This window comes from Callithrix jacchus, chromosome 6, assembly GCF_049354715.1.
Source record: "Callithrix jacchus isolate 240 chromosome 6, calJac240_pri, whole genome shotgun sequence".
In the NCBI taxonomy this organism is placed as follows: Eukaryota; Metazoa; Chordata; class Mammalia; order Primates; family Cebidae; genus Callithrix; species Callithrix jacchus.
In genome coordinates, this window is record NC_133507.1 from 97,295,395 (window position 1) to 97,321,547 (window position 26,153).

A 26,153-nucleotide genomic window follows, 5' to 3' on the forward strand; every position below is an offset into this window, starting at 1 on the left:
TGGTTTCCTTCTCTTCCAAGTCTTAGCGCAAACATCACTTGCTTAGAGTCCTCTTCCAGAGACTTCACTCAACATAGCTGCTCCTTCCAAAGTCCTTCCTATCACCTGTTTATTTCCTTCATAGCATGTAACCCATATGAAACCAATCTGTTCATTTATTTAGTATGTCCCCTTGGATAGACTGTAAGCTCCTTGAGGGCAGTGGTTTTCCCTCTGTTGGTTATTACCATATCTGCAACACTTAGAACAGTTCTTGGCATATAACAGATATTTAAAAATAGTTGTTAAATGAAGATAAAATGAATAACTTTAACATCTGTACATTTATTTCTACTTGGGAAAAATGTATTTAATTTTTTTGTGGCTGAACATGTTTGAGGATTCATGTATTTGATAGTGTCAAGTGTTCTAAATCATGGTTTAGCCTTAATCAGGACACTTAAAAGCATAACCACATATGTTGCAACTTCCTGCAGTAGCAGAGATTTCTGTTTTGTTTTTAACATTCCCAGTTGTCTTGTTTAAATAACTCATTTCAGTAGTCACCTGAAAATAAATGTTTATTCAATAAGCATAAAACTTCTTAGCTAATTATCTATAACAGATTTATAGTATCTTAGAATCAAAACAGTTTTTCGCTAGACAAGGACTTAGTATACCCTCTAGTCTAACGAACATTTTGGAAAGATAAAAAGGCTTTTCAAGGCCACATGGCTAGATCCAGGACCAAAAGAAACTCAGGACTGGGACCTTTCCATTATATGGGATTAACTCCTGTCTTTCTTCCAGCCCCTCACCTTCTAGTGAATATTCCTATAAGAGCAATACATTATGTATAGTGTTTAATAAGAAACCCAAATTTCTGAAAGAAAAATATCACTGCCAATCAAAGATCCCAGTTTATTTCAAATCTATAGAAATGGAACAGTAGCTTTCATAGGTGCCTTAACATTGAAATCATTGTATACTATTTCATCAAAGGCAACTATAAGGTAGAAGCAGAGGCCTGCAGGCTAGATCTCTAAACAGAAAGCGGGGGAAAAAAAACAGATTCAGAGCAAAACAATATAAAAGAGTTTGTATATGTTGCATTTGCTCCAGGTTAGCAATTGAAACCCCAGTGCATATGAGCCTCATAGGCAGAAATCACAAATTAAATCCATTGTAATAACCCATGGATTTTTTTGCTTACTTTCATATGACCCATGAATTCTTCATTTTTTCAGATATGTTCATAAAAATAGTTTGATTTAGAGAAATAAATTTACATATACATTTATATAGAGCAGAATACACCATGCCTTTCATGTCTTTTTAGAAGCTAAAGATTTATGTTTAAGAATAAAAAAACGCAACTGTGTTGTTTTGTGTATATATGGAGTTGAAGAAAAGTGGACATGTCCATTAGTGTATACAGGTGCCCAATGAATATGAGGATATGTTATATTTATATAAAACATTATATATAGTTTTAAAACATTAGTTTTTGCTGGAATGTGACTGTCATAAGACCAGTAAAATCAAGAACTGTTTTGTCTATTTTATTTTTCTATGATTGGCAGCAACATTTATATGCAGTAGAACACAGACCCCAGTTTAGATGACTATGAAATTTAGGCCTTTTTTTTGTGAATAAGAGGATTATAATGCTGAATCAGTATAACTCCAGTTCTCTTCTGTGATTTGTTTGCAAAACTATCACAGAATGTGAGAAAAATATTATTTACATATGATTGTAAGTCATAGAAGCAGAGAATCCTAAAACCAGAAGGGAACTAGGGATTATCTTGTCAAAAATACTCCCTGTAGAGATAAGGACAGAGTCTTAGGATGGTGGGGACTGTTGTTGTGAGGTTTCATCTGTCTTTGTCTGCTCATGCAGGAGTACATGGACTCCAATAAATACATTGAGCATCTGCTGACTCAGCTTGAGGAGCAACACAGGAGTCTCTGGAGGTGAGTTCAACTCATGTTCTTATTTGTTTGCTCAGGTAACATCCTCTGTAGCTTTGCTGATCTGAAATATTTTAGTTAGACTACAGGGTATATACTAAGTCCTTGTCTAGCTAAAAATTCTTAGATTCTGAGACACTATTGTCTTGGAATGGCAAAGTTGTAATGTGGAAACTAGAACCCAAATTCTTTGATCTTTTCTTGCTTCAAGATATATTTGTTTTTCTCTAGTTAAAAAGTAAAACATTGCTACTTAAAAGTCCTGCTTCTCTTCATATTAAAGAAGAATATTTTAATAATGCCATTGTACAGTTATCCAATATTTAGTTTTTATTCTACATGGAGAGTTCTGACACTAGGTAAGGAAAGTGTCTGAGAATATTTCTGCATGCATATTGGAAATGGTAGGTTAATATCACAGAAGTCATATTCCCAAGTTATTCTTTCCTTGGGGACTCTTAGGAATTGAGATTGGCAAAGATGGTTGTAATATTATTTAGCTTTTTGGGGACATGTCGTTATGTGTTTTATAGATGCTACTATAGAACTTGAATTTCTTTTTTGAAGCTCCTGTAGCTTTTACTTTTTAAATAAATATGCTGGTGCTTAATTACATGATGCCTTACATTGTACCAAAATTGTTTCATTAAGTACATTTATGTCACCAACCGTCAATAAGCTCCTAAAGTCCTTTCTGTCTTTGTTCGTCTCACCAACCCTCAGCAAGCCCCTAAAGGCTTTCTTTCTTCCCCCCCCCCCCCTTTTTTTTTTGAGACAGAACTATACTCCTGCTGCCCAGGCTGGAGTGCAATGGCACAATCTTGGCTCACCACAACCTCCTCCTCCCAGGTTCAAGCAATTCTCCTGCCTCAGCCTCCCATATAGCTAGGATTACAGGTGCCTGCCACCATGCCTGGCTAATTTTTTTGTATTTTTGGTAGAGATGGGGTTTCATCATATTGGCCAGGCTGGTCTCGAACTCCTGACCTCAGGTGATCCGCCTGCCTCAGCCTCCCAAAGTGCTGGGATTATGGGTGTGAGCCACTGCGCCTGGCCCCTTTATTTCTTTTTATCTCCTTGTAGCATGGGGGAGAGTGCTCTCTCTGTACACAGAGATGGCAGGTGGATATTTACTAACACTCTTGTTGTCTCGCTAGACCTCATCCAAATCCATCACCACAGGGTTCCTTACCAGGCTGGTTGCCTCTTCTTCTTGTACCAATGTAAAAATTCTAATAACTTTGAAATTTCTCTACTTTCAGTAGTTCTAGGTCTTGGGTAAAGTGCTATATATTTTAATTCGTTATGTTCTTATATTCATATTTCTACTGGAGGAAAGACCTCTGATGGTAGTAATAGAAAATATTCTATTTCTGTACACCGAAAAACTGCTGGTAGGATATAATAAAAGTTCAATAAAGTCTGTTTGACATTAATGGACACACCAGTTAATTTTATGTAATTGATGCAATATTTGCTAGATTTGTTTCTGAGAACTATAATCTGGCTCTGATAGTTTTCTCTTATGAACCAATGTATTAATAAAATCAACAATAATATATGTATGGTTGTATCCTTTTAATTATATCTTCCATAGATCTCTTGGAAAGTATATTTTTAAAACTGTATAACTGATATAATGTTTAATTTCAATTATTTATATAGAATATTTTATTTTTCCCATCTTCCAAAAGAAAAATTAACAAAAAATAGTGAATACCATCTGATGAAAGAAATCTAGAGTTTAATTTGTTTAGTAAGTGTATCTTACATGCATTATTATAGATGAATATGGTTTCATGGGCTCTTTGAACCAAAACAACCTTGCATGGAAAGGGCTATTTTTTATATTTTCTTGAGGTAGCTAATGAAAACCTAGGTCTTCTCAGATATGATTAAATTAAAATTCCATTTCAGGCATGAAGTTAGCATAAAGTGAGATCTTAGAATTTGTGTACAGTTACTTTCATTTTCCTTCAGAAATGAAATTATTACTGCTGAGGAAGCAAAGCCTTATATATAGTGTCAGAGGATCTAATAAAAATGCTCCATTTGCATAACAATAGAAGGCAGTAATGACACTTGGATAGTCAGAATAATTCCAGTGAGACCATGGAAATGGGTGGTATTGAAAGAATGAACCCCAATAACAGCAGATTTATATACTATTTATTGAATCATGAAAAAAAAATGATTATATTTTTACAAGCAGATCCTGTCTTCACTGACTTAAAGTGACAGGCTTTATGACGGTTATTACAACATCATAACAACAACTGTAGCCAAATTGTTTTTAGAAAAGGACATGTAGATGACAGTAAACAGTGTAGGAAATCCTTTCTGGTTATGATTAAATTTCTAAATACTTATTCATAAGTTAGAATATAATCTATGATATACAGAGGATTATGGGAATAGCATGTCATGTACACAAGCACAACCAGATTGCCTGAAGTTAAACAAATGCTCCCATAAATCAGTATAAGCTCATTCTCTGATTTTATATGCCTTTGATTTGTGGCTGCTACAATTATCATGGAGTCAGCTATTTGTCATTGTTGCTAATGTTAACTGATGGCCTTCCATTTATACTTGAGCTAACTTATAACTTAGAGACAAGTTCTGAATATCTAGATCTTCCAATACTAATTGTGGTCGGGATTAATTTATGGCTACCATCTGTGAGGACTGATCAAAAGCTTGGTTCAAACAAGGCATACTCTTGTCGCCGCTTGGTGAATGACGAGAGTTAAATAAATAATATAAGATTAGGCACAAAGATTAAAAAGTTTCCTTTTCTTCATGGAGGGGGTTGCTAGTCTTTAACCGACTTTAGTTGGTTCTTAGCGCATAACCACCTGCTGTGACACAAAAATATATTGCAATAACGCTCTTGAGATAACTGGTTATTTTCGGGTCTAATATTCTACTGAAATAGGCCTATAATCTATTTCTGGGTTTTCAAGTTGCAAAGGGATTTGTGGAGTTCATAAATAACTGTCTAGCAATGAGTAGTCCTTTAGCTCAATTGTATTTTTGATAGCAACAAATCTTTCCTAAAGAGGAAAACTGAGAATTCATCTAGAGAAGAGAATAGAGTCAATCTAGAACTTAATCTAAGGCTTGAGTATAAGTCAGGGTGGGTTTGATCTGTTCTGTATCTCTCTGCTTGATTTAAAACACACACACATAAACACACACACACAGACAGTCTGTATACTAGTTCAGGTTGAAATGGAACCATAATTTCCTGTACCTTTATTTGTTCTAATGTGAAAAGTTAGTTCTAGGAGAAAAAGAACTTCTTTTTACACCATTTGTTACTATTTCTGATTTAGCTAAATATATTTGTGACTGACAAGAAACATAAGTAAAAAGTGCTGAAAATGTCTCCTAATATGTGATGAAAAACTTTATCCATTTGCAGCCTCATATTAAGTGTTTAGAATGAACAGTTGAAAAATACAAATTGAATTCATGAATGCTTATGAAATTACTTTCAAGCCACAAATGTAAAATTATGTATGAAAAAGTGAAAGCAGCATAATACTATACAATAGCAAGAAGACTGGACTGGAGGTTTTGGGGACTTGGACTCTCGTGTGGCCTGCATAAACTGGCTGCATGGTAACATCTCTGATGTGGAGTTTTCTTATCTGTGAAAAGAAGGTATTCATATAGCTAGTATTTAAGATTACTGAGCACTGATACTATGAAACAGTATCTAGAATATTATCTTACATTTATAAAATACGTTATTTTTGATAACACATTATCAAAATATACTATCATAATATTAAATATTATACAATAATACAGCTGCATAATACTTGCATCATAGAAAGCTTTAAAGAAGATATGAGTAGAAATGACTATTGTAACAATCTAACAAGTTGCCAGTAGTTCAACTAGATAATGTCAAAGTAGTTATTTCAGATACTTTTTCTTTTTGTTTTAATGGGTGACTGGAGTTTTATTACTACCCAAATCAGCCTCTCCAAAGATTCAGAGGCCAGAGTTTTTAAAAGATAGTTTGGTGGGCGGCAGAGAGTCGGGTGGTTAGAGAATGGGGAATGCCTATTGGTTGTGTCAGGATGAAATCATAGGGAGTCGGATCTGTCCTCTTGTGCTGAGTTGGTTCCTGGGTTGCAGGGGCTGCAAGATCTGATGAGCCAGTTCAATAGCTCTGGGTGGTGCCAGGTGATCCATCAGGATGCAGGTCTGAAAACCACCCCAAATGCCAATTTTTCATTTTACCATAATGATGTTATCCATGGGAGCATCTGGGGAGGTTAGGAATCTTGTAGCCTCTGGCTGCATGACTCCTGAGCCATAATTTCTAATCTTGTGGCTAATTTGTTTTACAAAGGCAGTTCGTCTGATCCCCAGACAAGGAGGGGTTTGTTTCAGGAAAGAACTGTTATCATCTTTGTTTTATTTCAAATGTTCATAAGTTCAGTTGGTGACAGTATTATCAAAAGCCTGTAAGGTAATGAAGAATGAGCAAGTAGGTCTGCATGGTCAAAATCAAATGACAAAATCAGCTGAATGCAGAGTGCCAGGTACCAACCAGAGATTCCAGATCACCTGTGTCTCATTTAAACAAGCTGTATCTGCACAAGGGTTTCTCATCCAAGCCACTGTCGACATTTGGGGCCAGACAAGTCTTCATCATATTGGAGGATATTTAGGATAATCCCTGGCTTTTACACCACCTGCCAGTAGTATCCCTTAGTTGTGTCAACCAAACACATCTCCAGGCATATTCCAAGGGTCCCTAAGGGACAGAATCATCCCCTCTGCCACTCGAGCAACAGTGATCTAAATAATCTATGCAAGCATTTTCCTGAGTATATTCTAAGAAACACCAATACCCTGTGTCACTATGTCATAGATACTCTAAGAAAAATGAAGGTACTCCATGGTCAAATAAATTTAAAACATTTTAGGGAAAACCAAGTTATAAACATTTTGTTTTAATTATAGAACTTCTCAGAGCCATTAATCCTGCTAACATGTGCTATGTATGTGAAAATATTGGATATAAAATATCATTTTTACTTTAAAAATAGAACTCCAAATCCTATCTTCCTTAGCGTGTCTACTCTAAGGTTGCAAGGAACATATCTAGGGAAGTGGTGATGTATCTAACTGCTATCCTAATATATAATACATATGGCTTGTACCACCTGCTTCCCTGGTACTGGGCTGGATGACTTAAGGGCATCTAGCAGTATGAGGAATCTGAGTTGTTGGTAAAAGGGGAAAGTAAACCTGTAGAAACCCCAATCCCAAGTTCGTCACTAATTTTCTGAGGGAAAGACCAAGTCTCAATATCAACTTCCTAGAATTGAAACTACAGATTACAAACTGTTTGCCCAAGTAAAGCACTTAACTCCCACTTCCCAAGGCTGGGGAGATGATGGTCTCCTAAATCACCAGGGGGAGTAAGAGACTTAATTTTAAAGCATGTATAGGTCCCTGATTAGAAGAATATTCTCTAAGGCTCATCCTTTTTAGCAAAAAAAAGATGACTACTTTTACATATTCAAAATTTTTTAAATGGAATTTTACCTTTCTTTTTTTTTTTTTTTTTCTTTCTGTTGAATTATTTTCTTTTTTTTTTTTTTTTAATTTTTTATTGGATTTTAGGTTTTGGGGTACATGAGCATAGCATGCAAGACAGTTGCGTAGGTACACACATGGCAGTGTGTTTTGCTTTTCTTCTCCCCTTCACCCACATTTGGCATTTCTCCCCAGGCTACACGAATTTTACCTTTCTTTTCTGGCTTCCATGTGATTCTTATTCTAAGAAAAGAAATGGGTAGAAACTTTGCTTTCATTCTACTTATGATTCAAATATTTCTTAACTAAGTAGAGTGAACATTGAAATAAAATGACCAATGCTCAAAATACTCATTCATGTTCTCCATAATTTTGATATATTTCTACATTTGCAGCTAGAGGTTAATGGCCTTGGTGCCTCTAAAGTTCCTTCCAGCTCTAAATTGGGAGACAAATTGCTTTCTGGGAGGCCACATGCCATTATTCTATCATTGAGAAAGAAGTATTCTTTGCTAAAATGTTATCTAAAATTATCTTGTAGTTGTAAAATAACATATGAATCAAAAGCAGACATGCCCCGATCAGAGTCAGGCCCAAAGCCTCTTGAAGCTGTACCTCCTGTGTATCCTGGATCTTAGAATCCTATCATCCAGGCATCTTAAGAATTAGCATGCCTCTATCCTCATGGGGTTAATTTATGTAGACTAAGGAGATGCCAAGTGTTAAACAGGTTGCCTTCACTGTAATCGTAGACCTCCACTGGGAGCTCTTAATTGGTGACAAGTAAAATTGCTCTGCATGAATTCTTGATGGTGGACACTGACTAAACTAAGAACTATGATTTGTTTTTTAAATCCCTCAAGAGAAAAAGAGGCTGTCTCTTGGGGAAAGAATGTGTAGCAAACAAAGAGAGAGCTCAGTGCGCTGTAATGGCAGTAAAAGCTCTGAAAGCAAAACATCACGCTATGCCCAACTCAATAACAGCACATGGTTTCCTGTTCTGCATCCCTGACTCACGCTGCTGAGGTCAAAGGAGACCAGGGCTAGTGAGTCTCACATTATCTTCCCCTGTTCTCAACTCTTGGAATGAATTTCTAAGTCATAGCTGTATTCTCAGCCAAGTGCAGGTCCCAGAGCCACCCTGGAAACCCATCAATGTCACTCCCCAGTTACGCACCAGGAGTTGTTTCAGAGATGCAGATAGTCCCAGACCCTGCCAAGGTAAGAGTTTGGCCTCTCAGCTATGCCCGCTGCCCAGCACACGGGAGATGAAACCAGGGCTCTGGAAATTGGGTATTGCTACATGCTTTAATGGTTATGTCATTCATGAGCAGAGGTAGGGAAAGCTATGGGATAAGCTATCTACCAAAGGGTACTTATTATAGACTGCTAGTCCTACTTTAGAGAAGCAAGGGAGTGTTCAGGCTGCTTCTCCTAGCCATGAAGCCTGTGATGAAATAACATCACTGTCTTCCAAGAACCCTTTTCAAGCAACAACAGGGTTTAGTAGAACTAAATCCAGAAAGACATCTAGTTTGACTGAACCAGATCACCCAGAAGATCTGACCTTGCATCTTAGGATCAATCCTCATTACAGTTTACTTAGGTGACCTGTATGTGATAGGCATGTATCTAATTAGGGGGTGCCTACAATTTGAATCCAGGTTTTCTGGGGCAAGGAGAGACAAAAAAGGTCAGGGTAAAACTCTATACTCACTGTATATTTGTGATTTCCTGTTTCTTGTCACATCTGCCCACTGTTATTTAATCCATCATGAAACATATATTTAGGTCCTAACCTTGGGAGTTTATCTCTTCCTCTTCACTCTAAAATTTTCACATTTATCAAGATTATTCCACTGGAGCTTTGAGGGATGAAGGGGGTTATATAAAACACATATTCGGACACTCTGTTCTTCAGAAGTCCAAAGAAGACATCCCAGAGGAGGTGGCATTTTGAACCAAGGCTTGAGTAGGAGCAGAATTGGAGTAAGGGCTGATGAAGAGTCAGTAATGGAATACATTGAATTTGAATTGTCTTTGAGACTTTATGCTCTAACAGTACAGAGGATGATGAGAAATTCAGGACTATAATTCTTTTTAGTCAATGAATAAACCACTGTATAGATGGAGTCATTATTAACCAACAAAGATATAAAATTGATCCCTAATGTAAGTAGGGAAATATCCCCACTTTAAAGATAGATACTGCCACCACAAGAAGCTTGGATTTGAATAATATTGTACAAGTAGGACCATGCATGATTTAAAAACCCCACTTCTAGTTTAAACAGGTTTACATTCTTCAAGAAACACTCCAAAAGTACCAAAAAATATTCCAACATTAATATGATTTGGGGGTCACCCAGAGAAATTTACCACTATTTAATCTAAAGACATTTAGCTTAAAACACACTTTTGTTATTTCTAGATCCATGCTTATCTTAATATGACAGCCAGGAACCTAATGTGATTTATTTATCTGAAATTAAAATAAAGGGCCTCAAGCAAAAGCATTTTTAGATTTATTTGGGGTAATAAAGATCACAAATATTTCCTACTAAGTTGAAAGAAGGAAAACTCCAGCAGGCAGCAGTATAAATGACCCCCTTGACATAAATGCATGTATTAACGCTGAAGTGCACTCACAGTAAGAAGTGACAAAATGCCTCTCTTTTTTTTGTTAATCGGGAAGGAGAAATGAAATGGGTTATTTACTGTGATCTTCTATATAATTTTAATTTTAAGGGAAAAATTCACTAACTTGTTAGGGCATGAGTATACTTATGACTTGTTTTTTAAAAAGGAATTGTTAGGATATAACTGTATCTCTGCCCAGTTGGGTAACTCTGGATTAAAAAAGAGGTCCTTTGTTTGCTTACTACCTCTTCCCCCTAACCCCATCCATTCTTCTTAATTTCTCCATATTCAGAGGCCTGAGAGGAGGTTACAGTACCCTACCTCCACTCCCCAACTCTGAAGAGGGGTGTTTGGACCTCTCCAAAAAAAAAATACAAAATGCATTCTTTCCTTCAAGGTTTTAACTATGGTACACCGTATAATTTTGTATTATAAATCAGATCTCATAAATAATCCAAATAGCTAAGGATGGAAAGGTTCCCTGAATCAAAGAATCAGAAATATGTTAATGAAAATGAAAAGTGATTGGTAGAGCCATGTTCTAAGCTACCTCAGGGCTGAGAACATGCCTGGGAATGCAAATGTCTTTTGGAGGGTGGGTTGACGTTTGCCTTCTATGGCTGGCTCCATGCCTTATGGGGACTGGTTTACTTGCTGTCCAGGCTTTACCTTCTCTTGAATGCTCAGTGATTAAATGTCATAGAAGTATTTTTCTGTGGCAATTATTCTAGATGTTTACCAGGTGTAAAAACCTGAACTAGAAAGTTAAAGGTACTGCAGCTGTCAGTGCTGTGCTACCACATTAATCACATTTTACTAATCGGAGAGATCTGTCACCTGGACCCTGGGTTGCTCTGGTTTCAGCCCTCTGCTCTCCTTTCCTCCCATCCCGTGTCCTGTTGACACGTGACCATGTAACAGAGACTGTTTTTACCTGCAAGAGCCTCTGAATCAGTTCCCACCAAGTTGCTCTCAATCACGCTTACTTGTTTTCCTAATTGTCTCATAAGGGCATGTTTTGTATGCTTCACATCTTTGGCCTATAAGACTGAATCTTCTCAGTCCTATTATCTATCATCATGCTTAGCATAAAACGTGAAATTTCAAACATCAAGTTTCACCCATCTTGAAAGCATAGAGACAAAAACTGGGGATGTGTTTTGTATATCTTTGTTCCTAAGTGGCTTAGCACATTATAGATGCTCCAAACACTTTTCTTAAGACTTAACAGGGATTGTTGATGATATAAGAGGAGAAATTGTCCAAGCACAGTGGCTCACTCTGTAATCACAGCACTTTGGGAGACTGAGGTGGACAGTCTGCTTGAACCCAGGAATTTAAGATGCTGTCTTTACAAAAAATGAGCTGGGAGTGGTGAGTGCTCCTGTGGTCTCAGCCACTTGGGAGGTGGAAGTAGGAGTACGGCTTGAGTCCAGGAGTTTCAGGCTGCAGTGAGCCTTGTTCCTGCCGCTATACTCCAGCCTGGGTGACAGAGCAAGACCCTGTCTCAAAAAAAAAAAGAAATTCCTGTGGGCTCGTATGTTCATTAGGGATGAGACCACCTTTATCTGTAAGTACATGCAAGAGAAAAAGTCAAGCAAGCGTGGCAGAAAGTTATTTGTCTCAGTGGCTTGAAAATATTAAATGAGATACACAATTTCAGGATACCAATAGAAAGTTTAAAGATTGCAATGTTTAATTATAAAGTGTTTAACCATAAAGCAAGATGCTTTAGGGTTTGTCCTTTCTGTGATGATGTCACTGCATGTCACAGTAAAGGCTCTAACCAGTATCAACAATAATCAAATGTGTATTTCTATCTCATAATTTTATTCCACTGATCTACCAATTATGAGTTTTGAGTTACAAACCCTTTATCAATAGAAGTAATGAAAGGATGTCTCATAATTTTGAAATAACACAATGAAGAGACTATTTTAGAGTTTTAAAGTTTCATGATTAAAATCAAGGCCTAAAATATTGTATGTGTTTTTTCACTTGGATAAGTAAGTTAGAGAACAATTGTAAACATATATGTCAAGTTGCTTTTATAAACATAATCAGGGCTTAACCTAAAAGGCTCAAAAGCAGTATTTACAGGGAAGGTTTTGATAATTTTGGCAAGATCAATATACACTTGAATTCAGAATAAAACTGATATGGTTTGAATTTGTGTCCCTGTCCAAATCTCATGTGGAATTATAATCCCCAGGATTGGAGGAGGGGCCCAGTGGGAGGTGACTGGATTATGAAAGCAGATTTCCCCCTTGCTGTTCTCGTGATAGTGAGTGAGTTCTCACGAGATCTGGTGGTTGAAAAGTGTGACACCTCCACTTTCGCTTGCTTCCTTCTTCTCTGGCCATGTAAGATGTGCCTGCTTTGCCCTCCACCATGATCGTAAGTTTCCTGAGGCCTCCCCAGCCATGCTTCCTGTACTGCCTATGGAACTGTGAATCAATTAAATGTCTTTTCTGTATAAATGACTCAGTCTCAAGTAGGTTTTTTGGGCTGGGTTTTTGTTTTTTGTTTTTCTTGTGTGTTTTTTTTTTTTTTTTTGAGATGGACTCTCACTCTTTTGCCCAGGCTGGAGTGCAGTGGCACGATCTCGGCTCACTGCAACCTCCACCTCCTGGGTTGAAGTGATTTCTGGCTAATTTTTGTACTTTAGTAGAGATAGGGTTTCACCATGTTGGCCAGGCTGGTCTTGAACTCCTGAACTCAAGTGATCTGCCTGCCTTGACCTCCCAAAGTGTTAGGATTGCACACATGAGCCACCTTGCCAGGCCTCAAGTAGTTTTTTATGACAATACAAGAATAGACTAATATAGGAACTTAGGACAAATAACAGTGACCTGGGCTGCCAAACAGAGGGTGAATTTTCAAAGAATTAGTGGCAAGGAAGACAATGGAAAAGAATAGCAAAAAGATGAAAAAGGGAAGAACTAACACTAAAAATAAATTATAATTATTTTATTACCTAGCTCCTTTAAATAACTTGATAATAAGAGGCACATTTTTTCTCTTTATCCCTTAAAATATTTCTGATATACACTCTAGTCCATATGGAGTTGGTATTTAATGGCACACAAGTACAGTCAGAAGCTCTATTCTAAATGTTTGGTGATTGTGTCATACTATTGCTAAGTTTTAAAAATATCATCCCTGGTTCATCTTCTGCAACATGGAGTTGTTGTTTTTTTTTTTGAGACAGAATTTTGCTCTTGTTACCCAGGCTGAAGTGCAATGGCATGATCTCGGCTCACCGCAACCTCCACCTCCTGGGTTCAGGCAATTCTCCTGCCTCAGCCTCCTGAGTAGCTGGGATTACAGGCACGCACCACCATGCCCAGCTAATTTTTTGTATTTTTAGTAGAGATGGGGTTTCACCACGTTGACCAGGATGGTCTCAATTTCTTGACCTCATGATCCACCCACCTCGGCCTCCCAAAGTGCTGGGATTACAGGCTTCAGCCACCGCACCCAGCCCAACATGGAGTTTTTAAGCTCTGACTCTGCTACTTACTCTGTGGTTTTGCAAAAGTCATTTAGGCATTCTGGGCCTGAGTTTCCCATTGGTAATGAGAACGGTTTGAAAGAAATGACTTCAGCAGTTATTTCTTAAAAGGTAACAATCTATAATTTTACCCATCATCTAAGTAGGCCAGTTGAAGGGTTGAATGATGAAAATAGAAGAGAAGTGATAGATACATCAAATTACCGAGAGTTGGAAGTGGCAGTTTCCCTCCTTTAATGAAGGCAGATACTAATTATTTTATGAACCTAGCTTTCGTTATACTCTAACTCTTGGACTGTCTCTTGGCACCAAACCTTCCAGAGGTAATGAAACAGCATGCTGGCAGACCCAGGGCACCAGAGCAAGGTCAGAGGCTGAGACTACTTTCAAAAGATTTTCCAGGAAATTGTTCTATTGAATAATGTTTAAGTTTCCACAGAAGCTATAAGCACAACATGTTGCAAAAAATAAATAAATAAATAAATAAGTTAATTGTACAATATTAAAAAAAAATCAGCAACTCTGAGGTTATGAGGTTATGGTCCCCATTAAGGGAAATTGCGTTGTCTGATGCTGTCTCTTCAATATTCTCTAGAAATTGAGACTCCCTGGCAAATTGAAAACCAAGTATGTATTTACATGAATTTATTCGGTTATATTGGCAAATTGATTTTCTTGTTTCTCTGCTTTGGAATTAGAAATATGGATGGGGTCAGTTACAGAAGGCCACTATAAAATAGAAATTCTTTGATGTCACAACTGAGCAAAAGTTCTTAGAGTTGGACCAGATGTTCACATTTAGGACTTTTGCTTTTGGGACCATTTGTCCCCAAGATGTTATAATTTGAAATGCACCAAAAGTCACATCTTTCAAAAAATATTTCTCCTGCTGGATGGACTGAAATTCCCATGTTCAGAATTTAAAAAAATTGGTTATCCAGAAGTTATCCCTGAAATTTGCCATTACCACTTGAGGAGAATTCTAGCATCACTTTTAACTCCTCATAGCATCTCATCAGGGGTCAGTTTGTCAAACTAATACCCATGGAAATCTGAGTCCTGCAATTCTGTAAAACCAAGCATGTTTAGAATGGGAGAAAGGAAGTTGTAACAGAAATGTTATGGTGCAAATCCAAATATTTCTATTTGTAACCACACACATGTCCCTACCAACCTTGACCTCCTTTATTACTCATTATTTCTACACACACACTCCTTTGTGGCCTTTCTCTCCAGTCCAAATAGACAAGCCCTAAACGTCCTTCAATTTTCCTGCCTCCCTACCTCCTCACATGCATTCAACCCACCTGGGCCTAGTCTTCCCTGATGATCTTGAGACTATTTCACATTAGTATACATAATGATGTACATCTTGTAAAAACTCTAAAAGTATTTCATGTACCTTAGTATTGACTCAACAAATATTGTGGGTACCTGGCCTTACACTTCTGTTAAACATCAAATGGTGACAAGCATGGGGTTGAACATAACAGATGTTTAGCTAATACACATTGATTTTCTTGAACAGGGAAATTAATATTTGTCAGCAATTAAACAATTGCATTGTCTGATGCTTTCTCATCAATATTGTCTAGAAATTCCTGACTGATTGTCTAGACTTCCTGGCTGATTAAAAGCCAAATATGTATTTACCTGGATTTATTAAGTTATATTGGCTAATTAATTTTCTTGTTTCTCTGCTTTGGAAAATAGAAATATGGACAGGGTCAGTTGCTGGTTAGACCATATTAAGAGCATTTAACTTAGTTGTCAGTTACAGACACTACAATCCAGAGTATCCACAAGGCTGGTGACTAAAATGGTACAAGGTTCAGAATACTGAAATAATATGCAAGGAATTGGAGATGTTTTGCTTGACAAATAGAAAAGTAAGGGATGGATAGATATAATAATTGTTTGAAAATGGAATGAGTTGTCTTGTGGAGAAGAAATTCAGAACTAGAAAGGGAAGTTCTAACACTTACTACCATCCTGAGGCGGGCATTCTTGAAATAGTGAGTCCTGTACCACCGCAACTGTCAAAGCAAAGTGATCATCTTTCAGATATAGTGTGGAGTGGATTCTGCTACATTGGATAGGAAGAGATTAGACACCCCTTCATATTGAATAAATCAACCTCTGCTTTCACCCTTTGGTGCTAATACTGCCATCAGTAGCTCCACTTACAACATCTACTCCCTGTTGTGTGTACCATCCCTGTTAAAGGATTTATCTAAAGGTATTTTTTTCATGTTTTTTTTTCTCAGTCTTACTTCTTCAAAGGAAGCAATGTGGGTTCCTTCATTGGTCCTCATACAACTTGTTTTTCAGACTTCATTTGGTCATGGCCACCTATTAGACATATTCTAGTTTGTCAGTTTTCCTCTTCACATGCGAGGCTCCAATATAAACATAATGTATTTTATTATGACCAGATTACAAGTCCAGTTTTAATTATACTTTGAGAGAGGGTTGTTATTCTAACTTACTTTATGATTTTTCCCCTAGTGGTACTAATTGTTAATAACCTTTAGGCAAAATACCTAAAATTCCAGCATTGCATCATGCATATCCAATTACTCTCTTGTGAACTCAAAGAATATAAGTCATTATTTCAGGAAAGGGCAAAGAGTGTTTTAAATTTAGAAAATCCATTCCTTTCTTTTTTCTCCACCACTCCTATACTTTCTCCACCCACTTTTTAATTGCCTTGTCCTGTTTTGGATCTTTCTTTTTCCAGTGTCAAGACTTTATTTGTGGTTAAGAAGTCAGAGCGGAATTAATAATAACAAGTAAATTAGATCATTCCTGACCTTTTATTAGAGGATTACTCATGGCCTTTAGAAGGAAGGACATGAGTTTCAGCTAATCAGTTAAGTGAATAATTATTAATTGAATATTTATAATTTCAATGTTAAGGAATATTGGGCAGGATGGTTCCAGAATGAAGAAACAAAGCTCATGAGAAAATACGTATCTGGAGCACAGCCACAGCCAAAGTGAATTGAATGATTAGTTGTCCTCCTGTAGACTGAGTTGGGCACCATAAGTGTTTGCCGTGGTACACATTAAGATTCTTCAAGTTTCTCCCATGTTGTGATGGTGGTATGTGCATTTTATAAAAGAAGACATCACTTTTTAAAGATATATTATGCTAAGAGTTTCAGATCATTTTCAGATCAGTTTCAGAAATCTAATTCCACCATCCCCTTTGTGTGCCCCTCCCTCACCCTGCCCCACCACCCAAATCCCTGAGAGGTTTATTTCTGGCGCATTTACTACATTAGCAAAAGAGTTTATTTTTCTAGCTCATTGCTAAACCATTATACTATAGAAATTCCATTGCCAGGCAGTTTTAAAGCAGAACTATTATCTCCCTCATAATTTTAAAGTTAGCATTTGAAAATCACTTTCAACTTTGGATAACAAATGAAAAATGATTATGTAAAGTTTACATTCATCTTTGTCGCATTGGTGAAGATTTTGCAATAAATACAATATAGATTATTTTTCTTGTCAAATGCTTGCTAGACATTAGAGTATATTAATTAGCTGGACCACTGTCAGATGTGGTCTGTGACGTTTTCACAGAGAAAGCATTAGCTGAGATTGGGTGAAAGGCAAAAAGCGATTCACTTGTCAGCAGGAAGTATTCTGAAGGGGTCCTTTTAGGGTATCTTGGGAAGACCATTTTGGTTATGTGATAGAGGGCTTCTGACACTTCTGGTCTGGTGAGATTCTATCCCAAAGGAACATGCAATTAGGCTCACATTCCACTGTGGGTTGGGAATGGGCAGGCTTTTGATATATAAATAATGCAGGGACATGCTTATAATGCAGTAAGAAGAGATTTTTGAATTGCTGCATGGATGTTTGCCTATGTTGATGGGCAATCCACAAAAAGTTCAGAGGTTCAGGATGTCTGGAAGGTTTCCTGCTTTTCATCTGAGCAAACCAAAGAAAGTGTGGATAAACCCTTACGAAAACTTTCTCATGGGATTTCAAAGTCCTGAGTCCTCATGTAAAGTGAGAATGTGAAAATGTTCCTTATGCTCCTGTTTGGGCATAAAATGTTAGATATAGTTGTGTTGGTTAATATACAGATAGTTTGATTCCTTGGATGTCCATTTTCTATTCACAACCCAGTAACCTAGCAGTTTCTCATGACTTCCAAAACACAGCCTTTGGAGATTTTCACAAATGGAAGCAAGAATTATCATGGTGCATCATGGCCATGTGCCATCTGTCTTTGGCAGAGTTGGCAAAGCAAGGGCTTCTTTGATGTCAACTTTGAACATGCATAACATGACCCACACGTACTAGTTTTCTTTTATTAATTGTGGTGGGCCGGTCATTAATTCATATAAGCCATTTAAAATCTATTTTTATTTCCAATTTCTTCCACCTCTTGTTGGGTGATAAGCCCCATCAACTTAATCCCTACTCTATGTGGTAGCACTTCTTTTATTTGTCCTAAACACACACAAACTTGAATCGGTAACTTCTCAATGAAACAGTTTAGGGTTTAGTAAATAATCCTGTTTATTCGATTTATATTATATACAATCTTTTTTATATATATACAATCTTATAGGCATCATTCACCATGCTTCTGACACAAGAATACTCACAGAATAACCACAAGAGTAGCCCTGGCCTTATTTTTGTTGTTTGCTTGATTATTTTATCTTTTAGAGTAACATACACATTCAGTATTAGGATATGAGTTCTACAGGTTCACAAGTCTGCCACTCTGCAATTATGAGTAAACTCATATAAAGATCACTGGATTCTTTATCTATAAAGCAAAAATTTAACTTAAAATTCCTTTTCAGGGCTGGGCACAGTGGCTCAAACCTGTCATCCCAGCACTTTGGGAGGCCGAGGTGGGCAGATCATGAGGTCAGGAATTAGAGACCAGCCTGGCCAGCATGGTGAAATCATGCCTCTACTAAAAATACAAAAATTAGCTGGGCATGGTGGCAGATGCCTGTAATCCCAACTACTTGGGAGGCTGAGGCAGAAGAATCACTTGAGCCCAGGAGGCGGAGGTTGCAGTGAGCTGAGATCATGCCATTCCACTCCAGCCTGGGCAACAGCTCGAGACTCCATCGTTTAAAAAAAAAAATTCCTTTTCAGCTTTATTATCTTTTGAGTTTGTTACCATCTAGAAAAATATAAACTGTATACATTACCTTTAAAGATTACAGAAATAAAATTAAAATCAAGTAGCCATTTAAAAATTATAGTTAATGTTTTGGGTAATTAACAGGGAGTCATAAATATAAAATTATAGAATTTTAGAATTATATAGAATATGTAGAATGATAAAAATACATACAAATTATAGCATGAGATAGTCTAATGTGTGCTGCTGAATTATTGGGGATGAAAAAAACAACAAAACTTCTTTTCTAAAAAAACTTATTTCTCCTCTACCTCCTTCAAATGATCAGTCTTACCCATTTTCCTGTCTGTTCATGATATTATGTTATCTTATTCATTGTCTCTATTTTCATCCTTTCCTCTTCTTTAAAATCTCATTTAAAATGTCGTCTCCACCAAAATGTATTCCCAAATTCCATATTAAAAACAAACCTCTCCTCCTCCTGTACTCCCATATATTCTGTATGCATGTTCAGTATGAAACTTACTTCATTCTGATTTATCTTACAATACCCTATGTCTCCTTTAGTAAACGATCAGCCCCTGGAAGAGGGAAATCATGTCTGTTTATCTTGGCATCCCCTTGGTGTCTAACAGTCAAGGATTGTTTTAATACATGTGGATGGTCATGGATTCAGAGCAATCTCATTGGTGCCAGTACTAAGGAAACAGGAGTTCTGTTAGGAACAAGCAATGTCACGAGTCTACCACTAGCTATGTTTCTACATAATTATTGGGTTGACTTTCACTCTGCTCTCATTTCTTTTCTTTAACTGTTGCTTTAGCTCTTTCTAGTGGGAGTCATTTACTTGAACTCCTCCTATTTAGCCTGGTGCAAGCCTTCTGAACCACAGGTTACAAAGGATTCATTCATATACTGTTTTACCCAAATATGTATGCTACATGACAGCCCTATTCTACATCTTCCACTGATGGCATCCATGTTATATGACCACACCCTAAATTCATCCTCTGATCTTCACATTACAAAAGTCTTGTTTTCAGTTTAGTTGTCTTTATCCCCCTTATCTTTCAGTACCTGTTAAAAATAATCATCCCTCAGCTGATGGCTTGTTTCATGCCTTCTGGATCAATATTACTTACAAGTAAATCCTAGCATCTTTGATCTCATTCATTTGGTTATGGGTCTTTTCTCAAGAATATCTGTTGTAGGCATCCCTACTGTGTCCAGGTCAGCATTCCTAAGATTACCCACTTTGGATTTTGCCCTCATCTCTGCTTTTGGCTCTGAAGAACAGGATGGCATGTGCAAAAGTTAAAAAGAAATAATAATACTTTATTATTATATGACGGTACTGTTATAAGCACTTCACAAGTATTGAGTCATTTAATCATCACTTTTATGAGATTTCATCTTCCCATTTTGCAAATGAGGAAAATGAGCACAGATATTAATTAACTAGTTTGGCTGGAGGGCTAGGTCTTTAATCATTACCCTAAACATTTGATGAGTTGTCAATAAATATGTCCAGCTCTCTCCCTTATAGGCAGATAGAATTGCAACTTCTGCTCCTCTGTGGATGGGTGGGGTCATATAACTTATCTTGGCCAATGAGCTGTTAGCAAAAGTGACACTCCAAGTTGAAGCATTTAACTGTGGATCTGCAACTGCCCAACATGCTCTTTCCTTCTCAAATGGCAACCAGCAATTTTCAAGCTGTTGGTTTCCCTAAAGCTGGGGTCATAAAATGACTACCATGAGCAGAATCCCCTGCCAACAGGTAGTGTGAAGAAGAAATAGGCATTTGTTTCAAGACACTGAGATCTGGGGGTTGTTTGTTACTGTAGAATAACTCAGCCTATTCTTCCAAAATATCCTGCCCGCACAGGCCAAAATAGTAGAAAGGCAGAACACATGCTCTGTATACCTAGAATATAGTTCCTAAAAGTTAAGAACTTGTGATGGTGCTAACATTTTTCAATTTCATAGGTATCAGTTTCAGCTTTGGTTCTTTCCTTTATTTTAATTTCCAGCATCTCTCCAGAATACCTCCCAAAACTATTCCTTTCATAAGAAATTCTGAGGCCAAGCCTTCTTGATATTTTTAACAGTTTAACTACCAAATAGTGACTTTGTGATTTTAAGATTTTATAAGATATTTTAGAAATTTGGCAACTCTCATAGTCCCAATTTATAAAAATAAATAGATTGAAAAAACTCGAGTTTACGTTTGAAAAAAATATAATTTTGAATACACAAAGCACAATTTGAAATGATATAAACAACTATAATTGTCTTTATAAAGAAAGTTATAGCAGATGCCTATTCATTAGGAGCTCTATCTTTTAATTATTTAGAAATAATCTTGCTGTAGTTATTGCTGGCTATAAAAAGTTAATTTCAAATGTTAATTAGCTAAAATCACTTCTATTCTTACTATTAAAGATGGGATGTCACTGACATTCAGCAGCAATGTATGTGCTGTAGAAAAAGTGGTGTCAGAAACTTGAAGACTCCTTAGAATTTACAACATGCATTTAATTACTCTATTTATGTCAATATAAATCCAAATTATAATCATGAATAGTTTTTTAAAAAGTATGCATTCATGTTTATGATATCTTGTAAGAAGGCAATATTTTCTGTAGCTGGGTCAGCCTACTTTTTCTGTTAAGAACCACATAGTAAATATTTTTGGTTTTGTGAGTAATACCCATATGGTCACTGTCACAAATTGCTCAATTCTGTAATCATAGCTCAAGAACACCCACAAAGGTTACGTACCCGAGCGGGTGTAACTTTTCCAATAAAGTGTTATTTCAATAAAGCATTATTTACAAAAAAAATGGCAAGGTTTGGCCTGTGGGTGCCAATTCCTGATCTAGAATGAATTAAAATTTTTTTTTTCTTGGCATATTTTGCAAGCACTAATGTACCAACTCCTAAATAAGTAAATAAGAAGGATCTGAGTCATCACAAATTTGATTTCCTGTGCCCATGTTCTTCTAAGCTATCCCTAAAACCACTCTGTTTAGCCCCGGGACACTAAAGTCTCCACCATTCTGGTGGCTAAAAAGCCGAAAATTCCTGTGTGGTCCTAAATATTATATTATGTAAGTTCAATTTACCCTTCTATAAAGCAAATGAAGTTTTTTTTGTTTGTTTGTTTTTGTTTTTTGAGACGGAGTTTCGCTTTTGTTACCCAGGCTGGAGTGCAATGGCGCAATCTCGGCTCACTGCAACCTCCGCCTCCTGGGAACAAGCAATTCTCCTGCCTCAGCCTCCTGAGTAGCCAGGATTACAGGCACGCGCCACCATGCCCAGCTAATTTTTTGTATTTTTAGTAGAGACGGGGTTTCACCTTGTTGACCAGGATGGCCTCAATCTCTTGACCTCGTGATCCACCCGCCTCAGCCTCCCAAAGTGCTGTTTTTTTATTTTTTTTATTTTTTTTGACCGAGTCTTGCTCTTGTTGCCCAGCCTGGAGTGCAATGGCATGATCTCAGCTCACTGCAATTTCTGCCTCCCAGGTTCAAGCAATTCTCCTGCCTCAGCCTCCAGAGTAGCTGGGCTTACAGGTGCCTGCCACCACGCCCAGCTAATTTTTGTATTTTTAGTAGAGATGGGGTTTCACCATGTGGGCCAGGCTGGTGTTGAACTCCTGACTCCAGGTGATACACCTTCCTCGGCCTCCCAAAGTGCTGGGATTACAGGTGTGAGTCATCATGCCCAGCCCTGAAAAGGAATTTTAAGTTAAACTTTTGCTTTATAGATAAAGAATCCAGTGATGAAATGATTTACTCATAATTGCAGAGTGGCAGACTTGTGAACTTGTAGAACTCATATCCTAATACTGAATGTGTATGTTACTTTAAAAGATAAAATAAGAAAACAATGAAAATGAGTCTAGGGCTACGCTTGTGGTTGTTCTGTGAGTATTCTTGTGTCAGAAGCATGGTGAATGTAGTATACAATCCAAGCCTGACAGATAAGCCATAAAATAGGGATAAGAATGAATATATGGAGAGCAAGGATGATTTCAGTGACATTTGGAGCAACAATGGGCAGTTACAGTGCAGCAGTAAATGCCTATGCACTTTTGTATTGTTGGAAGTACACTTTCAGGGTAAATTCCCAAAGTGAGAATGTGTACTGAAATGGTAAATGAAAACAGAATTTTGCTTATTGTCAAATTTTCCTCCCAAATGTTTGAACTAATTTATATTTCTACCAGCAATGTATAAGACTGCATGTTTACCCAGTCTTACCAATAGAATGAATTATCAGTATCTCAATGTCCCCCAATCTGATGAATGAGAAATAGTATCTCAGCATAGTTTAAATGTTTATTTCTCTAGTTATGAGTGAGCTTGACTATCTCTTCCTATGTTTAAAGGCCACTTTCATGTTGTTTTGTGAATTGTCTGTCCACCACTATAGCCAATTTTTCTATTAAGTTTTTGGCCTTTCCCTCTTATTTTAAGAGCTTTTTGTTGTTGCTGCTGCTGCTGTTGTTTAGGGATAGATACTGGCCTCTTATTTGTGATCATTTCTCCCATTTTGTCAGAAGTCTTTCAAATTATTTTTAGAATATTTTTGGGGGTTTTTTTTGAGTTTTTCTTTCTTGCTATGTATGTGTGGTAAACAAAATAATGACCCACAAACGTGCATATCTGAATGCCTAGACTTTTTGAAAATGTTACTTTACATGGAAAAAAGGATTTGCAGATGTTAAGAACTCTGAGATGAAGACATTATATTGGATTAATCAGGAGGGTCCAGTGTAATCACATGGGTCCTTAAAAGCTAAAAAACATTCCTGGTTGTGGGCAGAGGGAGATGTGACTAATTGGAAAAAGCAAGGAAGTGGGTTCTCCCTAAGAGCCTCCAGATAACAATGCAATCCTCCTGACATCTTGAGTTTGTACCAGTGAGACCTGCAGGGCTCCTAACCTATAGAACTGTAGGATAAGTTTGTGTTGTTTTTGGTCACTACGTTTGTGATAATTTGTTGCAGCAACTATGGAAAACTGATATACTATACTATTTAAAAAATTTTACATAGTCAAATTTACTAATCCTGTATGGCTGGAGTTTGAGTCACTGTCAGGTAACCAATCCTTTCATCCAGCTTATAAAGGAATTCACCTGTGGTTTTTTATTCCTTGTGATAGCATGGTTTCATTATTTACATTTAGATCCTGGATCTATTTGGAGTTTATTCTTATGTGTGGTTTGGGAAGTAAACATTTAATGTTATGTTTGGTTAAATGGCCAACCAGTTGTCTCAGCACCGTTTATTTTAAAAGTCCCTTCTTTGTGATTTGAGATGCCACCTTTATTGTGTAGTGAGTGTCCACAGGCAATTGGATCTATTCTGTATTTTCAAACCTATTTCTCCATGGTTGTCTAGACACACACCTGCAACACACTGTTTTTATTTTAGAAGCTTTATAGTAAATTTACTGTGTGCTTTATTTTCTCTTCCTGGATTTTCTTTCTTAGTGTTTTCCTGCCTTTTCATGGAAGTTTCTTCACATAAACTTAAGTATTAACTAGTCTAGCTCCCAAAGAACCTGTTATTTTTATTGGAATTGTGTTAATTTTATGAAGTAACTTAGACGGAACTGACAGCTTTATAATCTTGAGTCATTCTGGTATAGAACAGCCAGTGTCTTCTATTTCTTCACATCTATTTTTGTGATTTACAGGAGTTTTAAAGTTTTTCCCACATAAGTTTTATACAGTTCTACTTCTCATTTTCCCTACATATTTATCCATCTCTGTTGCTAATGTAAATGAGGTTTCTTCTATCAGTATATCCTCCACCAGTTTACTGAAAGCAACTGACTTCTACATATTAATTTTTACTGAATCTAAATTTTATTGAGTTAATTTTATCATTAATTTGTTACATTTTTTAGGAAAGCTACCATGTCATCAACAAATACAGTTTATACTTGCTCTTTTCCAATTATTATGCCTCCATTTGATTTATATAATTGCATTGACACCAATAAAATGTTGAATAGAAGTGGAGGCAGCAGGCATCCTGGCCTTGTTGCTGATCAAGTTGAGTGTCTCAAGTAGTTCTCCATTAAGTGATATACTGATGTTAGGACTAAGCATATGTGTTTGTTTTATGATGTTAAGAAAATATACATCAAAAGCATGATACGTTTTATGATGTTAAGAAAATATGCATTAATTCTATCTTCATCAGGAAGAGTTTTAAATTTTCTTAAAGATAATTTAAACACATGTAGAGAATCCTGTAATTTTTTTTCCATTAGATTTATTAACAGGGTGTCATATGCTACTGGATTAATGAATATTGAGCCAAACTTGCATTCCTGGATTAACTGTCACTTGGCTATAATTTTTTAATGCAATGTTACATTGTTTTGCTCATATTTATTTACTATTTTTGCAGTGATATGTATAGTGACCATTGGCCTGTAATTTCATTTTTTAAAAGCTGACTTTAGCAAGTTAAATTATCAATGTTATATTTGCTCTGTAACAATAATTAGGAAGTTTTTCTTCATTTTCCTGTCCTGGAGTAAATGTGGAACATTGGAGTGATCTGACTTTGGGTGTTTTGGGCCTAGATATGTTTTTGTGGGTTGGTATATTAATTATTTTTTAGAAAACTTTATTAATCTTTCTATCTCTAACAGAGCCAATTTTAGTAAATGTATTTTCCAAAGTTTCAATTTTATCTTTGTTTTCCATTTTTTTGCATGTATCTGATGTCTATGAAGTTGCCTCTTAATTTGTTTTGTTTCAGTAGTTATTTCCCATTTTTCATTTCCTATCTTGTATAATTGACCCTTGTACAACATAGGAGTTAGGGGTACTGACCCCTGAACAGTCAAAAATCCCTAAATAACATTTGGTTCCCACAAAAACTTAACTGTTAATATCCTACTGTTGACTGGAAGCCTTACAGATAACATAAACAGTCTATTAACACATATTTTATATGTCATGTGTATTACATACTGCAGTCTTACAAGAAAGTAAGCTAGAGAAAAGGAAGTGCTATTAACAAAATCATAAGGAAAAGAAAATATGTTTCCTGTTCACGAAATGGAAGTGGATCATCATAAAGACCTTTATCCTCTTCATCTACACAATAAGTGGGCTGAGGAAGAGCAGAAAGAAGAGGAAGGGTTGGTCTTGCTCTCTCAGGGGATGACAGAAGTGGAAGTTATGTAGAGGTCTATTCAAAAAAGAGAGACAACTACATTCTTATTCATTAATTAGGTTTATTGCTTTTCTGTTTTCTACTTTATTATTACATTTTACTGTTACCCTATTTCTTTTCTTTTGGTTATTTTTTCTTTTGTG

At 36.6% G+C, this 26,153-nt stretch overlaps 1 protein-coding gene across 5 annotated transcripts in view; it reads left to right on the forward strand.

The window, feature by feature from the left end:
- NCKAP5 (NCK associated protein 5) overlaps positions 1 to 26,153 on the forward strand; it is a 1,002,432-nt gene that overhangs the window by 356,399 nt on the left and 619,880 nt on the right. For all 5 annotated transcript variants that reach the window (XM_035305069.3, XM_078327941.1, XM_035305072.3 and 2 more), the window contains one exon: positions 1,883 to 1,956. In XM_035305069.3, coding sequence (XP_035160960.3) covers positions 1,883 to 1,956 — 74 coding nt within the window. The remainder of the gene's footprint in view (positions 1 to 1,882; positions 1,957 to 26,153) is intronic.